This window comes from Bombyx mandarina, chromosome 10 (genome assembly GCF_030267445.1).
Source record: "Bombyx mandarina strain Sakado chromosome 10, ASM3026744v2".
NCBI lineage: Eukaryota > Metazoa > Arthropoda > Insecta > Lepidoptera > Bombycidae > Bombyx > Bombyx mandarina.
In genome coordinates this window covers 12,331,773-12,349,311 of record NC_143217.1, presented here as the reverse complement: position 1 = coordinate 12,349,311, position 17,539 = coordinate 12,331,773, and the positions used below count along the sequence as shown (strand labels likewise).

The window sequence follows — 17,539 nt, the reverse complement described above, 5'->3', positions numbered from 1 at the left end:
TCCTGTGCTGTGTAACATGTAACACTGGTAGTTTTCCTATTACAGCACAAGAGCGCATTATGCGGCATAATGCTCAACGTTGAATGTTCCAACTACAGCAACGCTTCGCACTCTTAAAAGTACTGCTCTCGCGTGATACTCGCAATCGATACCGACTCAGTGACAGAAAATTGACAAGTGTTTTTTCTTTAAGTTGGCATTGATCGAAATTTTGTTTATATTATCGTTAGTAATATTATTTAATGTTGAAAAAAATTGTAAGGCTTTCGTTTCGTCGTAGTTTCTTAGAAATCATCAATGTTAATTAAAACTGTGCTAACTTAGCGCACTCTGCTGGTGCATTTGAAAACTAATTCACGTTCCAATTAAGCTTCAGCATAATTCGGCATTGTGCGTCACTGAGTCGCATTATGCTCTGTAATTGGAAAACTACCACTAATTGTAATAAAAATAACTTGATTTTTCTCCTCGAAAGTGCACCATTAGTAGTTTGTTCATAGTTCGAGTCTCAAGCTTTTTTTGGTGTCCGTAACAATAAAATATTTTTGACATATATATGTACGCAAAATACCGCAGTAATTGAATGCAATTTTGACTAATTATTAAAAAAATCATTAATTTATACTTTTTAATTCGTTGCAATGTCTGTTGACTGTTGATCTTTTGAGTCTAACTGGCACTACCTGTTTCAGTCACGGCTAATATCATTCATCAATATTATCTTTTTAAACATTCATAATTTAAAGCATTTACTATACTATACAATAAATTAATTCACAGTGCCATTTAATTTATTATTGAGATTTTTGAAATTAAAATCAGCGCTATGCATCATTTTACAGAACGCCAAGGAAAAACTACTGAAAGGTACCTGGGCCAATAAAGATGATGGTAATGCAAACCCATACAGAGAGCTGGTTGAAAAGTATGAGGCCCTACTCGAAGTGCAGCTGTCACAAGTTAAGAACATAAAGAAGAACAAACAGAACATTACGCCGAATTCGCAGAACCAATCAGGGCCGGTCTCGCTTCAAGATGAACTTCAAACATCAGGAGATTACAGTCAGTTTAGCATCAAAGATACCGATGAGGAGAGTGGCCATGCTGATGAAACTCAAAACAACGACAAACAACCCCAGAAGCCTGAGCCAACCTCACGAAAGAAAATTATTCAAACCCCGGACTTTTCCGAAGCAGAGACCTCAAGCTCCGGATTTTCGGATGAGACGAGCAACAAGGCAACGCAAACTGAACGCGAGCGACCCGGTTCGTTCTTGTGTACTATCGCAGATGGAGAGGACTACCGCTTCAGCATCTATGACGACGTCAGTCCAATGGACAGTCGATTCCGCAACAGGCCGGAATATCGAGAACTATTCAAAGAGATCTTTACAATACTTAAGAAAGCGGCCGAAAATAAAGACGACGGTGAACAACTTCCCTTACTAGATGACACAACGGCGGGAAAAGTGCCTCCCGTCACTCCGGCGACGGAGGATCCCCCGGGTAACTTCACCGATGACACTCAAAGCATTTTTTCATCTGTCATGTCTGAACAATCCATTCCAGTCTCTGATATCACCGCACCGGAAACGCCCACACTCAAAGAACCAGAGAAGGAGAAACCAGATAAACTGAAAGTCGAACCGAAAGAAAAGGTAACTCCAGAAACGAGCAAGAAGAAAGCGGTGGGTGATAACAAAGAGAACAAACCAGTGGACGATAGCACCACCGAGATATCAAACGAACAAGAGAAGGAAAAAGAACGAGTGCTCACACCGTTGGTGCGTCAGCCGCTGGAGTACATAGCGGCGACTAGAAAGAAATCCAGACATCGCAACAGGAAACACAGTCAGGACCGACAAGGCGCCGACAGCCCGGTGTATCCTACGCCGCCCAAAGTAACTTATCAGAAATCATCGAACAAGAAGAAACGTGATTATAGGCCTATAGAAGTAAGTCCGCTCGCCAGAGCAGACACCGAATGGAACGGTACCACCTTGCAATTCTACAATAGGAATTTCAACTCCCCAACACCGAGCGTGAGTGGCCGAACTGGTAAGATTTATCAAGGCTGGAACCCCGAGACAGACACGTGGGACATAAAGCAGAGCACCGCCTCGCAGGAAATACACAAACTCAGGAAGTTGGAGCTATCCTACGCCGAGGTACTCAGAAACGCCGATAAGACTAAAACCAGGCGAAAGAAGCATCAATAATTATTTTAAAATCATCGACCCCTCTTACTTCTAGTAAGAGTCGAGTGATCCAACCGCCATTTGTCTTTGCCAACTGGACATAAGTAATATAGTTTAGTTTTATTTTGTGATCTGGTAGAGTAACTATTAATTCCTATACTATTGTAACCACGGTTCGTGGATTGCCATAATACAAACCCGGAATTAGTCACAGCGCGATATAAATAACAGTAAATAAATATATTCTTATATATTTAGCAGACACGATATCGATTTTAACAAACTTCCCTCCGAAACATTACGATCACAGATATGAAATCATTTTGCATTTAATGAAACCAGGGCACCGGAGACTTTAATTATTTTTAAATTCACTACTAGTAATAGTATCGTGTTTTAAACAGAGCAATTGAGTTTTAACGCTTCGAAACGCTTAGCTCTTCTGTTACTATTAGTCATTACTAATATAATTGTATATTATGTATTTGAATTTTAATTTGTAAATACGCAATTTTAATTTAATGATATTAATATGTTTTTTAATTGCCATCGTTATTTTCAAACGCGTACCGTCTCGCACGGGAATGTATTCAATGCAGACAACAGCTGGTTGGAGGTATGAAATAAAAATTTCAATTGATATTAAATAATAGTTTTTCATTTCGTTAAATAAATAATGAAACTCTAAATATATTACAACGGTATAATTTAGAGATACTTTTTACATTATCCTAAACAATTAGTATACGAGTTAGTGTAATTTTTTCTATTTATTCTGTGCTTCTAATTCCCTTTCGACTATCTTTCGATATTCGTCGAATCCTCCTTCTATACTGGTGACGCAGCCGTTCCCGCAGACCCAAAGCTCCTTGCAGACCATCCGTATTAGCCGTTCGTCGTGAGATACCAATATCACGCCACCCTGAAAATAAACAATTCAAAATAAGACTGTTTAGTGTCTGTTTACTAGACATAGATATTTTTGGTATTTCGTAACATTACACATATTTACTAGTGGTCCCCCGGTACTCGAAATTCGACTATAATTAATTGATATTATAAGTTTGTACACTATTATGATTCTATTTTCAGACTATTTATATAATCACAAACTTCGCCAAGACTACGTTTTAGACAAATAATTAATAAAGACAAACAATATGTATTTAATCTTTTTTTTTTAAAGGGATTTTATGACCTGGTAGCTAAGACCTTTAGGTCAAGTCTTATTTTAATTTTAATGATATGTAACTTTTTTATATGAAAATGATAATATTATGAAATGAAATGAAGTTGATTATTATGAAACAGCATGAAGTGAAATAAAAACGAAATGAAATGACATGAGATGAAATGATATGGGATGAAGTATAATCTCAGCAAAATGGTGGTCATTTACTGAGATTTTTTCAGTGGACTTTTTGGAGGATCCCGAGAAGTTACGTCCAGCGGCTTTGTTTCGTTTTCCCACATTTGTGCACTTTCACAGATATTAAACAGTTATTAAACCACCGTTATTACACATTTAAAGCTGAAGAAATACTAAATAGACAAAATAAAACAAATCACACAACTTCACTCCTCGCGTTCCCGCCAAAAAGTTGTATTTAATCTATTCTCAATTTGACCACAGACTATAAGCATTAACAAAAGTTTGACAATAAACAAATAGTATATATGTGTGTGTGTGTCAAATACATGTTAGTTCACATAGTTTTTTTTTTTATTGATTTAATGTGCTTTTTAAGCACAATTTAAAATAATATTAACATTACTCTTCCGTCCGCGCAATTTTCGAAAAAAGGGGCACAAGTTTTCGCTTCACGTATTAATATAGATAATTACCATAGACACCTGAATCGTGAACTCTTATCAATATTTTTCAAACATAACATTTGCAATAAAAGTAGACTTTTAGTGTTAGTGGGGCGAATTAGAATCCCTCACGGGTAGACACCTACACTCTGTACATTCGGCTCAGTCGGCACAGTCAAGCGCTCCTGTTTGAGGCAGGTGTAACGATACAATCGAGTATTCGACCTCACTACTGCGCGTTGTAGTAATGCTTTACAACGCCATCTCTAGGCTAATCAAGGGAAAGTTCCTTAATCGCGTGCTCATTGGAGTCACTGCATTTTTTATTTATTGCTTAGATGGGTGGACGAGCTCACAGCCCACGTAGTGTTAAGTGGTAACTAGAGCCCATAGACATCTACAACGTAAATGCGCTACCCACCTTGAGATATAAGTTCTAAAGTATCAGTATAGTTACAACGGCTGCCCCGCCCTTCAAACGGAAACGCATTGGTGCTTCACGACAGAAATAGGCAGGGCGGTGGCACCTACCTGCGCGGACTCACAAAAGGTCCTACCACCAGTAATTACACAAATTATAATTTTGCGGGTCTTGTAGGACTGCAAGTACTTACAGTATATTTGTTTATTCCTTTTCCTAGAGCCTCTATCGTTTCGATGTCCAGATGATTGGTGGGCTCGTCCAGAACTAGGAAGTTAGGGTTTCCCATACACATCCTGGCGAAGGCCACCCTCGATTTTTGGCCTCCGGACAAGCTGGCTATCGTTTGTAACGCGAGGTCGCCGCTCACTCCGAAACTACCCAACTGCCTCCTGTATTCCTCTATCGGTTTACCTGAAGACATGAACGGACAAGTTTAATCTGAATGTGAATCCGTTTGACTGCTTCGTTTTCATCTAGGTCTGCGGAGAGTAACAGCTAGCGGGTATTTCAAGATATAAATATAATGATAGGGAGTATTTCAGAAATAATCTATATATATGAAAATGAATTGCTGTTCGTTAGTCTTGCTAAAACTCAAGAACGGCTGGACCGATTTGGCTAATTTTGGTCTTGAATTATTTGTGGAAGTTCAGAGAAGCTTTAAAAAGTAGATAAATATGAAAATGCTCGGAATTAAATAAAAATAACAATTTTGTTTTTCCTTTTGTGTCCCCCGAAGGACGGATTCCTTTTGTTTGTTTTAAGTTTATTTTATACAAAAGTTTAGGTCTTTTATTTATCGATTGAGGCACTACGAATTCTGCCGTTTGGTTGGACCCACAATAAAATACTTAATTGTGTTTTCTATTATATAATAAGAAAACAACATTAACCTTAATCTCTTTTAAAATTAATATAAAAAATTAAACAGTAAACAGTATAAATAAGCTATAAAAAACTGAACTCTCTTTTTACTGAATCATATACTTCACTCCATGACACTCTATGACACTGAAGAAAAAACCGATTATCTATACAAATAAATAAAATTGGAGTGTCTGTTTGTAATAATAAAATAAGCTCATTTTACTAAATGCGTAAGTATATACAGTCAAACCTGGATAAGCGAGAACTGGATAAGTGAGAAAACTCTATAAGTGAGAGTAATAGCCAGGACCCGTCATTTTAAGCTCCCAAAACCTCTATTAGAGAGAAACAGAAACCTCTGTAAGAGAGAGTCGTTTTTCCCTCATGGACCTCCGTAAGTGAGACTGCTAGTTATCTATACCTCTATAAGCGACAGTCGAGCTTTATTTATTTATATTGATATTATTTAGGAGGAACAAATGAAAAAACAAATTACAAATTTAACATCTACTATTTTATGACTCATTCTTAACTTTTGTGGAACTTCCTTCTATTGTTTTTGAATTGTTTTCTCGTCAATATTGATCCTATTCTATTTCGTGGAACTAAATAACGTTGTTATTTTATCGCATTCTTTCCGAATGGACACGTGTGCCTCTGTACCGTCCTGTTTGCCGGACTTACTTAGTTTATCGTTAATCAATTGCGAAGGAAAGTTCTGGTCTGCATCATGTCAAAACGGAAAATTAAAGTACTGTCATTAAGTGAATAGTGAATGCGTTTGAATCCGGAAAATCGCGAAATGAAATTCAGAGGGAGCATTAGTGAGAAACTCGGGTTAGTGAGAAACCTCTATAAGCGAGAATGAGATTGTGCTCCCTTGAACTCTCGCTTATCCAGGTTTGACTGTATACCAATTTCTTTTTGTCTTTCTTTCTGTTTGTTACGGCTAATCTCTGGAACGGCTGGACCGATTTTGACGAGACTTTCACTAATAGGTAGCTGATGATATAAGGAGTAACTTAGGCTACTTTTTTTAGACTAGCTTCTCCCCGCGGCGTCACTCGCTATACTTATTAATTGTTGACCGACCTGGATAACTGTTCCGTAGCAACTCAACAGAGTTGACGTTCATCTCGAGCTGATCGACGTGGTGCTGCGAGAAGTAACCGAACTTGAGCCCTCTGTGCACGGTGCGGATACCGTTCGTTGGCGATAATATACCCATTATGATCTTCAGCAATGTTGTTTTACCAGCGCCATTGTCGCCCACCTTTGAAGAAAATGTGAAAAATATGATTATCCAGTAGTGATGAGTAACTCCCCCTCTCTTAAGCCTGGTTTATCATCACCTTCTGCCTTCAGTGATGAAAATCGGTCTTTAATCGTAGAAAATTAATGTTCAATCACTACCAGTACGGTCGAGCGACACATCTATCTCCCATACCAATTTTTTTTTTTAGAAATTCACACTGATGATAGTTTCCCGACAGAACCGTGTAAAACTAAATGAACTCCCAAAATGTGCATGTCAATTAAGTCATTTGTTGAAGGTAAACAAAAGTAACAGTAGTAATTAATTAGTAAGTAAGTAATTTAAAAAACCTACCTATTGAAACCTACCTAAGAATATTGCGACTTTATTCAGGGGAATAATAATAATATTGAAGGGTCATCGAGTACGAGAAATAAGGCACAGTTTGAGCGGTCTGATCTCAGAATTAATTGACAGTATGACTGTCATCTACTGCTCTTAATAAAAGGTAAATTGACTCACAATACATATCCTAGATTCTAGGGTCGCTCCCAGATTAACATTTGTGAATATGACTTTGTCCTTTGAATAGTAGAAGCCGACTTCGTTGAGCTGCAATATGGGGGGCGAGAGCGGCTCTGTCTCCGGAAACCGCAGGACCACGTCTATTTCCTTCTCGACTGGTTTCAGTTCTGGACTGAAAAAAATATATAAATGAAAAATTATCGTACATTAAATTTAATTTTAATCTTTGTTTTTTTAGAAACGTTTCGATTACGCAATCCACATGAAAGACTCATTTTTACTGGTAGTAGAACCTCTTGTGAGTCCGCGCGGGTAGGTACCACCGCCCTGCCTATTTCAGTTGTGAAGCAGTAATGCGTTTCGGTTTGAAGGGCGGGACATTCGTTGTAACTATACCGAGACCTTAGAATTCATATCTTAAGGTATCTTATTAAGGCGGCATTTACGTTGTAGATGTCTATGGACTCCGGTAACTACTTAACACCAGGTGGGCTGGGATCTCGTGCTCTCATCTAAAAAATAAAATAAAATATTATCCTCCTGTTCGTGGCTCTATTGTAAGAAATGAGCTCAGCATAATTTATCCGCAAATAGTAGTCTGTTTTCGTGTTCAGACGAAATGTGCTTGGATTGTGCAAAAGAGTTCATGTGCACTGCATAAACGTAAACGAATTTAGAGCTCCAAGCGATAGTACAAGCTATTCGCGACGAAACAAAACAGAAAAAGAGTTTAATATTGTCAACAATAAAATTATTTAAAAATCAAATACAAGAATGTGATTTTGGGCTGACCGTGACAAACATGTCATCTATATATTAAATACGTGAAGCAAAAATTTTGTTTACTGTCAAACTTTTCTTATTGCTTATATTCTGTGGTAAAATTGAGAATAGATTAAATATTGTTTGTCTTTATTAATATATATTTGTCTAAAGTTATAGTCTTGGCGAAGTCTGTGATTAAGAATCTTTGAAAATAGAATCACAATAGTGTACAAACTTATAATTTCAATTAATTAACGTCGAACTTCAACTACCGGGGGACCACTAATTTTAATTATTGCATGTATTATTTTTTTATCATCCGTAAATTCAGCACGCGATAATACTAACAGTTTATCGAGCATTTTGATCTTGCTCTGCACGGAGGAGGCGCGGTTCGCGTTGTACCGGAACCGGTCGATGAACTCCTGCGTGTGCGCCCGGTGTTGCTGCTGCGCCTCGTACTCGCGCTGCTGATTCTTCAGCTTCTCAGTCTTTGTCTTGTGGAACTGTTCGTAGTTACCCCTATAAAACAAATCAATTTTTATGGGTTATTTTTTTTATAGTACCCGACGCTAAATTTTGCACATCGACTTTAGTTCAAAGACATTCGGCTAATTTCAGCTTTGTAGAGCGTTGTCTCTGTCGCACACTACCCAGCCACTTTGAGAAGGCAGCACGACATGAGAACTCTTTTGTCGTGGCCGCTGGAAACTACATACCCGATCCTGTAGACCGAATGGTAAACGGTCGACGTCGCCCAAAACACGTCATTACGGATCCTCCCTATCCATTAACGGTGTTTTTAGATATCACAAGCACCGGTCACCGTCCTCGTCGAACCCGTCGCTCGCGACGAAGGGCTCGACGAGTAAATTAACCCACAGACAGCCCACTGAGTTTCTCGCCGGATCTTCTCAGTGGGTCGCGTTTCCGATCCGGTGGTAGATTCTGCGAAGCACTGCTCTTGCTAGGGTCAGTGTTAGACATCACTCCGGTTTGAGCCCCGTGAGCTCACCTACTAGTTAAGGTTACACTGAAATAGCCTCTCAAGGCTATCAGCTTAGGTCAACATCACAAAGCACATCAACTTTTGATTCGGCTAATTTCGACTTTGTAGAGCGTTATCTCTGTCGTACACTACGCATTGAGCGCTGTCTCTGTCGTGCACGTCACGTTAATGTATGAAAATAGTGAAAAACAATCAAAACAGTATTTACCTATACGTATCTATCCTTTGGGTGTGTAAATGCATTATATCTGTAGGTACGGTGTCCAAGAAATTTCTGTCGTGAGAGACGACTAACAGGGTAGTGGGCCACTTCTGTAGATAGTTTTCTAACCAGATGATCGCCTTTATGTCCAACATGTTGGTCGGTTCGTCGAGTAACAACAGGTCAGGGCTGCAAACAATAAATAAAAAAACAAATAAATAATGGGCACCCAGCGGTCCAGCACCAGTCCTTAACCCTTTCACTGCCACGAGGGTCACCGGTGCCCTACGTGGCGCACCGAAATAATTATGTCGATTTCTGTTACTAAAGCCCCGGAATATCTAGTAGACTGTGGAAAAGACGAAGATAATGAGAACGAATCTATTGCTATGAGACCTAAAAAACTAAAAATATACATTGAAAACAAAAGAAAGCAAAGTTAAGCAATCCAGGCGCTTAGTAACAGAACTCGATATAATAACTTCAGCCACGCCACGCGCCACCTAGGGCACCGGTGACCTACAAGGCAGTCAAAAGGTTTAAGTACAAACTAAGAGTGCCACCACAATATCCTCTGAACTGTAATTATTGACTACTAATAGAATTAGCATTGGAAAAATGGCCATTAGAAACGCGATGCCGAGCCTTCAAATAATATCTACTTATGCACTTCTGGTACCGGTAGAACCTCTCTATGAAACACAATGAACAAACAATACTCACGTAGAAAACAGTGCTCTTGCCAAAGCCAGTCTCATTCTCCATCCACCGGAGAAGGTCTTGGTGGGTCTTGCCTGCATCTCCGTTGTAAAACCTAAGCCGTTCAATATGACCGAAGCCCGGGCGGGCGCCTTGTCCGCCTCTATGTTCTGTAGTTGCACGTATATTGAACTCAACTCGGACGAGAGCTGCGGATCTGTGGAGCTGAAGTTAAATTAAATGGTAAAATCGATTGTGAAACAGTGAGTGACCTGTTTAAATTTTACAATTCTGAACCACAAAATATAAAAAAAAAAGCATTGAAAAGATTGTATGGTCTGTACTAAAACATATTTATTTTTATTATAGTGGATTTTTTGGCGGGAACGCGAGGACTGAAGTTGTGTGATTTGTTTTATTTTGTCTATTCAGTGTTTCTCCGGGTTTAAATGTGTAAGAACGGTGGCTTATTAACTTGTTTAATATCTGTGAAAGTGCACGATTGTGGGAAAATCAAACAAAGCCACTGGATGTAACTTCTCGGGATCCTCCAAAATTCCACTGAAAAAATCTCACTAAATGACCACAATTTTATTGAGATTATACTTCATCTCATTTCATTTAATTTCATCCCATTTGATTAATGTCTCTAATTAATCATCTATTAATTTCATTTCACTCAAGGTCTTAGTTACCAGGTCATAAAATCCGTTAAATTTATTTTTTTACTACAGTCATTTCTGAAATAGGCCATTACAGAGGCTAATTTATGATTACTATTACATGAATATTATATTGATGACAACTTAACCATTATGAATACGTGACTCTGAAGTAATTATTTCTAACAATATACAAATAAGCCTTATCTAACATTATTCCACAATTACATTTCCATTCTTTACACTTGGAAATTATCAAGGTAAACTTCTGTATCTAAATAATTCATAACTGGTTTCATTAACTCAGTAAACACGATACTTCAGGGAATAAACAATTGACTTAATCAAATAATACGATACTAGCGTTTCCTTGAATGGAATAAAAAAAGGCTAATAATACAAGTGAAGAAACAGATTGTGTAAGAAAACAAAAAAACCTAATAAATTTATATAAACCTAAAGATATACCCGGTACAGGGTTTACTTATTTTTTAATTCAAATAAAGAATGCATTATCACCGACTACGGAGACGAACATAACATTACTTACAAGTAATGGTGAATCCTGACGTCACAACATAGAAAGACATATTTTACTGGTGGTAGGACATCTTGTGAGTCCGCGCGAATAGGTACCACCACCCTGCCTATTTCTGCCGTGAAGCAGTAATGCATTTCGGTTTGAAGGGTGGGCAGCCGTTGTAACTATACTGAGACCTTAGAACTTATATTTCAAAGTGGGTGGCGCATTTACGTTGTAGATATCTATGGGCTCCAGTAACCACTTAACACCAGGTGGGCTGTAAGCTCGTCCACCAAACTAAGTGATAAAAAAAAAGTCCCAAATCTTAATTCTTAGTTCTTAACCATCCTTCTCCGATCTTTTAAACTTAAATAACTTATATAACGTAATTTTCAAAGTCGACGGTATTCATAGTAGGTACTACGAAGCGCCCGTGGTCCAAAGGGACTGTCTCCAAAAGACTTCCACGACGAAAGAATTATATATCATCGTGTTATAAAAATGAAAATGTATAGTCTAATAGCTATCCTAATGCAACCGAAGGCTTGTACTGTTTCGATCCAATATCCTGATTAGTTTCTGCGGTAATTATTTCGATCGAGATCGGTATTAATTACAACACCCTGTATAATGAAATTCTGTACGTCATAATTCGAGTCGAGCAGCGCAAGATAATTGGCACAAAACAATACGACATGCTATAACATCGCAATAATTGACCTCTTCTCAAGAATGCTTGAATGAGAAATAGAATTGACAACTTTCAAGAATTGATAATCGTTCGTTGTAAAATTTCATTTGTAATTATCGATCATTTTAACGTCGAAAGAAATCAAAGAATCGTTTGTAATAACATTTATAAATAATAATTTAAAATTATTTTTCTGTTAATTTAGCATTAATTTTTACTTATTTTTAATTTTTTATTTTTTTATTAATGTACTTTTTTTCAAGAACTCCTTAGCAAATTCTGCAAAATATGTGATAATAAGCTCAACACTGGTTAAGTGCACAAGGGTTAAGCAAAATATTTTAGTTTGTTATTGTTATTACTACTAAATGATAGTTATGCTACCATTAATTGTTTGAAAATGTTTTCGTTTAACTGTTGTTCGTTTTATAAGAATTAAATTATTTCATTACTAGCTGACCCGGCAAACTTTGTTTTGCCATTTATAAGATTTCTAGGGAATTTCTAGTGTAGAAAAAATAAAATACTAACTTATTGTAAGTGTGTAAGGATGTGATAAATGAGTGAAAGAGGCTGTAGCGCTGTGAACGATGAGGGAATATAAAAATAACAAAATCTCATTCAACCACATAATTCCTCATTATAACAAAAAAAAAAATGTCCAAAAAATAAATGTTTGGGGTTGGACAACCCTTATCACTTAGGGGTATGAAAAATAGATAGTAGGCGATTCTCAGACCCACTAAACATGCATATAAAATTTCATAAAAATTCGTCAAACCGTTTCAGAAGAGTATGGTAACTAACATTATGACTTGAGAATTTTATATATAAGATTATGTATTAAATAAATAAACACAGCCTTAAGGCAAAAAATATTAATTTTCATAAATTGATAAGAATTTAAAGAAAAAAATCATAATTTTATTTAAATAACGAACCCATTATTTATAGCAGCAGTTATATCCCTTTCTTTTTTTAATAGGCCTTCTCTAATGGTATCACATTCAAGAACGCTCTGCAGGGCTATGGTGTCATCTCCTACAACCTCCTGCTCCACATGCAGGATAGTTATATGCGATGGAATCTTCAACTGTTTACTGGATATCATTCGTAGGAGAGTTGTTTTACCGAGACCATTTCTTCCGACTAAGCCGTATCTTCGGCCAAATGCAAGTATCAAGTCGGCACCTTGTAATAATACCCTGAAACAAATTGTATTCACATTTTTGCAAATGTATAGTTATTTCTACAGAACGGTATGTGTTATTTTTTCGAGAGAATTTTAAGTAAAAACACAACAAATACGAATAATACATTATTTTACAATACTTGAATTCGTCAGTGTCTGCTGGCCATGAGTTACAACTTTCGTTTTTTAAGAAGTGTGCAGTTAGCACTTTCAGTGGTATGAAGTGCTGTAGTACGAATATTCAATTGAATATGATACATTTAGTTTGGTTTGCTGGAGACAATTAGCGTTTATTTATTTATTGGTGATTTAAAAGTAAGCCATACACATATAAACTGCACCTGTACTTGTTCTAATTGTAAATCTGTATCTCAAGGAGCAGCAAAGATTACAAAAATAGGTTTACTTTTAGGTTAAGACAAAAGTAACATAAAATATATATATATATATACAGGAAAGTTTTCACATTCAATGGCGTTACTAAAATTATCTCTTATATTTCCCTAAGCTCTAATAATAAATTTGATAAAGATAGCTACTATAGTAGTCAAGCATAAGCAACTAGACCAAGGAGGCCTTATGGTTATGGCACATGGTTATTAGATTTTTAATAAAATGTTCACTGTTCGAATTTATCAACGGTTTTTTTTATGTTTGAGGAATTACTGGTGGCCCAGAGGCCTTTCCAGTTTCACCAGGACAGGCGGGCGAGCAAGGGCTCAGCCAGGCGGGGGCGATTTGCTAACTGCTACCCAAGCGCCTCCAAATGAGACATAACCACTCAAGAGTAACTGCTTCGCGAATGAATCTACTACCGGATCGGAATCCCGACCCGCTGTGAAGATCCGGCGAGAAACTCAGCGGCCTGATGTTTAGGTTAGGTTACACGTCGAACTGTTTTTAGAGTTCGACCAGTAAGGTTACTGGGTCCCTGAGCCTGCTCCTAGTGTTAGAGCTAAAGGTGTCTAATGAAACGGTTATTGGATCTGATGGATCCGCAATGACTTATCGAGGGCGTCGACGGTGACTGGCTAATGCATGATCAGGATGCCATTATCAATGGTATGACATGCATATTTGTATAAAAATTTAATAGCAGATGAATAACCTAATTAGACTTACCGATCTCCGTATGCTATGTCAAAGTTTTCTATCCTTATGTCTTGTGTTCTATTTGTCCCTTTAGCTTCAAGTTTGCTGTCTTTTTTTGATGTTACTTGTGACGCAGTCGCAGTTTGTAATAGTGGTGTGGCTGTTGGTGCTTTTACCTCTTTTTGTTTCTGCTGCTTCTGTTGTAATTTAGCTTCGGCTTTCTCTAATTTTCTAGCATCTACTTTCTGTAAACCAAAATATAGCTAATTTCAGTATGCATTACCTAATACATTGAGGCATTAATTCTGTTCCTAGTAATCCGAAACATTGAACAAATGCAATAGTTTCTAGATTATTTATTGGTTGTTATATCATAGGGTGAGATAAAGAAATATTCTCTAAACAGTAAAGGAAATAATGTATCTATAATTTTACAGTAATTTTATAATTTTAAATTACTTTTTTAACACTAGACACAAGAAAATCTATTGTTATTTCTTAATGTTCTTTAGTACCTATAACCTCTTAATAATTCACATATTCAAAATATTGAAACAAATGAAAATTAGATTTTACATTTTTGTGACATATTCATGATAACCACTACATAAAGTCCAACAGTTCAAACAAATTTTCACATTAACCTAAATACCAAACACAATGTATTATATAACTTGTGGCTAATCATTATGTAGAGTTAGATCATTATTATTGTTCATAGTATTGTTCATAGATGCAATATAACCTAGAGACTTGGAACTAAAACGCAAGATTTCTAAGCAGAATGGTAGAACTTACTTAAGCTAGCACGTAATACAACCTAATGATATGCTACTTTCCTATTAGTTGTGTGTAAGTTATGTTATTATTACTTCCTCACATATTTTACCTATATAATATGAACAATGTTGTACCACTTACCAAACTATCATCCCTTGTTTGCATCCATATACTTTTGAGATCATCTGTGTCATTATAATTAGTCTGGGTCATTGAAGCTAAATGTATTGGTGCATCCAAAATTTTCGTAGGCCCATTGTTCTTCGATCCTTTGTCAGGTTGTAACATGTGTAGAAGTTTTCCACATATGTCTCTATAAATATTTTTTAAATTACAAGCTCCACTTTAGCTTTGTGTTGAATAATATATGTGTTGAAAATATTTGTTGAGTTACATATACTTATATAATTATAATCAATATACAAAGTACTGTTTAAAATTTCAAATTTGAGTGGCATTTTGATAAAAAATGTACTGTTTAACTTGATGACCAATAATGAACAATTACAAAGAACTATTTTATTTTTATTCTCAATAAGTTTACTTGATCATTAATTTGTTACCTACTTAATGTCTTTCTCAGATTTCTCAGATATGCCTTGTAAAACTTCGCCAACGGCCTCAAAAATTTCCTCTGTGTCTTCAAACTCATCAGCACTGTTGCATAAGATATCTGTAAGGATTAACAGTGATGAATTTACAGTGAATGAAGAAGTGAAAGCTTTAAACTTTTTGTATTATATTTCAATTAATTGTTATTATATATGCTATAACATTCAATTACTATTAAAATGACTTGATATCATATTACTATTAAACATTCACAAATTGCTTGAAACATAGAACCTGGAATTTTTCAAATATGATTTGCTAATAGAATTAAGATTGTGTATCAAGTCTAATAAATAAACAAATAAAACTTCGACCTGTCGTCTCAAGGATGGCAGCAGTTTTGTCGTGGTTGGGACATAAAAAAACTCCTACTGTTTCGTTGATAAAAATATTTTTCCGGTTTCTTTATTAAATTATACATTTTTATCGGGCTTCGTTTCATGGTGATTTTTACAAATTTATTAAATGCATTTATTTATTATTTAATTTCATTTTCTAACCTATAGTACAAAAACATACCTTCCACATATTTCATTAATTCGTCATCGATCAATGGAAACTGACTCTTGATGAAGTCTCCACAGCCAGCCATATTGATTACAAAATATTTTAAACTTCCTAATCTAAGTTTACAACATCTATGTTATTTTGTTACTATAGTGGTGAATTTATTGCAAACAGCACCCAAAATCCAGTGAAACTCGAAGCACATCCAATACTCGTTTGCTCTACGTCACGTCACTACTAATGTCAATTGTTTTTTTCAAAATGGTTTTTTGTCCTTTGGTAGCTCGATTTTTTAGCCAATTTTGCAATCATTTCGATGACCTCTATATTCAATCATAGTAGACGGACTTTTATATTTTTTTCTTTTATCCTTTCATTATACTTAGAACACAGCGTTTACGTGCGTATTTCCTAGATTTGTGCACTTTCAAATATCAGATGGTGGCTAATTCCCTTTGGTTACTTTTTGAGTAATTAGCATCATATAACTTATCAGTCAAGTTAATGCACCAAAATTCATCATTAACAACGATCTTAGAAGTTTTTTTTTTTTTTTTTTATTGCTTAGATGAGTGGACGAGCTCACAGCCCACCTGGTGTTAAGTGGTTACTGGAGCCCATAGACATCTACAACGTAAATGCGCCACCCACCTTGAGATATAAGTTCTAAGGTCTCAATTATAGTTACAACGGCTGCCCCACCCTTCAAACCGAAACGCATTACTGCTTCACGGCAGAAATAGGCAAGGTGGTGGTACCTACCCGTGCGGACTCACAAGAGGTCCTACCACCAGTAATTACGCAAATTATAATTTTGCGGGTTTCATTCTTATTACACGATGTTATTCCTTCACCGTGGAAATCAATCGTGAACATTTGTTGAGTACGTTATTTCATTAGAAAAATTGGTACCCACCTGCGGGATTCGAACACCGGTGCATCGCTCAACACGAATGCACCGAACGTCTTATCCGTTAGGCCACGACGACTTCAATAGTGATAAAAGTGATAAAAGAATATTATTGGATGGATTGCAAAACATTTAAATTGTATTATGAAAATAAAGATTAGTTTCCATAAAATAGACTTAAACTTAGATTTTATACAAATCAGACCAGACGGAAACCACAGTTAGTCTAAATACATTATAAGTAGGTAATGTTCTCGTTACCGCAACCCGATTTTAAATATTTTAAGATGCATTATAACATCATAAGACGTGAGCCCCACTTGATGGTGTTTTGGACATCACTGTATTAGCCTGGAGTAATATCACTTAATCAAAGAGTATTTATTTGTTATTAATATCAATATTGTCTTTCGATATTTATTATAGTCACCATTAAAACAAATAATTTCTTTGTTAGTTTCTTCGTTACTTTTAACGTGATATAACTTATATTAACATATTTTTCTGTTGTTTGGTCTATTTACATATACCTGCAGAATTATGGAATGGACTTTTAAGTAGTGATAGACAGCGATTAACTTGGTGCAGAATAATAATTTTAATTTTCAGATTTTTAGAATTTAATTCAATAATGTTCGATATTAGAAGCTATATCTCTAATAGTATCGTCATATACGAAATTTACTTTACATCTTAACGTACAAATCGCCAAATAAGACGTAATCTGGTATGGAAATAGTTTGAATCCTGTCAAGAATATAGGCTATCATTTATTCCAATTGTGCTCATGCGATATTACATTTAGGCCAAG

The 17,539-nt window shown here is 36.1% G+C and overlaps 2 protein-coding genes across 5 annotated transcripts in view; one reads left to right on the top strand and one right to left on the bottom strand.

Annotated features, from left to right (window-relative positions):
* centrocortin (cerebellar degeneration-related protein 2-like) overlaps nucleotides 1–2,845 on the top strand; it is an 82,746-nt gene extending 79,901 nt beyond the window's left edge. For all 3 annotated transcript variants that reach the window (XM_089730440.1, XM_089730439.1, XM_089730438.1), the window contains exon 6: nucleotides 843–2,845. In XM_089730440.1, the coding sequence (XP_089586566.1) occupies nucleotides 843–2,219 (1,377 nt within the window). In that variant the 3' untranslated portion in view covers nucleotides 2,220–2,845. The remainder of the gene's footprint in view (nucleotides 1–842) is intronic.
* LOC114243249 (ATP-binding cassette sub-family F member 3) lies at nucleotides 2,835–16,070 on the bottom strand. Of its 2 annotated transcripts, none has more exons than XM_028174671.2 (12): nucleotides 15,831–16,070; nucleotides 15,267–15,372; nucleotides 14,841–15,012; nucleotides 13,950–14,164; nucleotides 12,577–12,840; nucleotides 9,784–9,984; nucleotides 9,067–9,249; nucleotides 8,198–8,371; nucleotides 7,082–7,256; nucleotides 6,397–6,577; nucleotides 4,628–4,848; nucleotides 2,835–3,120 (listed from the first exon to the last, which is right to left on the bottom strand). In XM_028174671.2, exons 1-12 carry the CDS (start codon nucleotides 15,901–15,903, stop codon nucleotides 2,965–2,967), a joined length of 2,121 nt encoding a protein of 706 aa, XP_028030472.2. In that variant the 5' UTR covers nucleotides 15,904–16,070; the 3' UTR covers nucleotides 2,835–2,964. The 2 variants fall into 2 exon arrangements, with proteins under 2 accessions (XP_028030472.2, XP_089586567.1); XM_089730441.1 differs by having other exon boundaries at nucleotides 15,263–15,372; nucleotides 15,831–16,068.
* Between the last annotated feature and the right edge of the window lie 1,469 nt (nucleotides 16,071–17,539).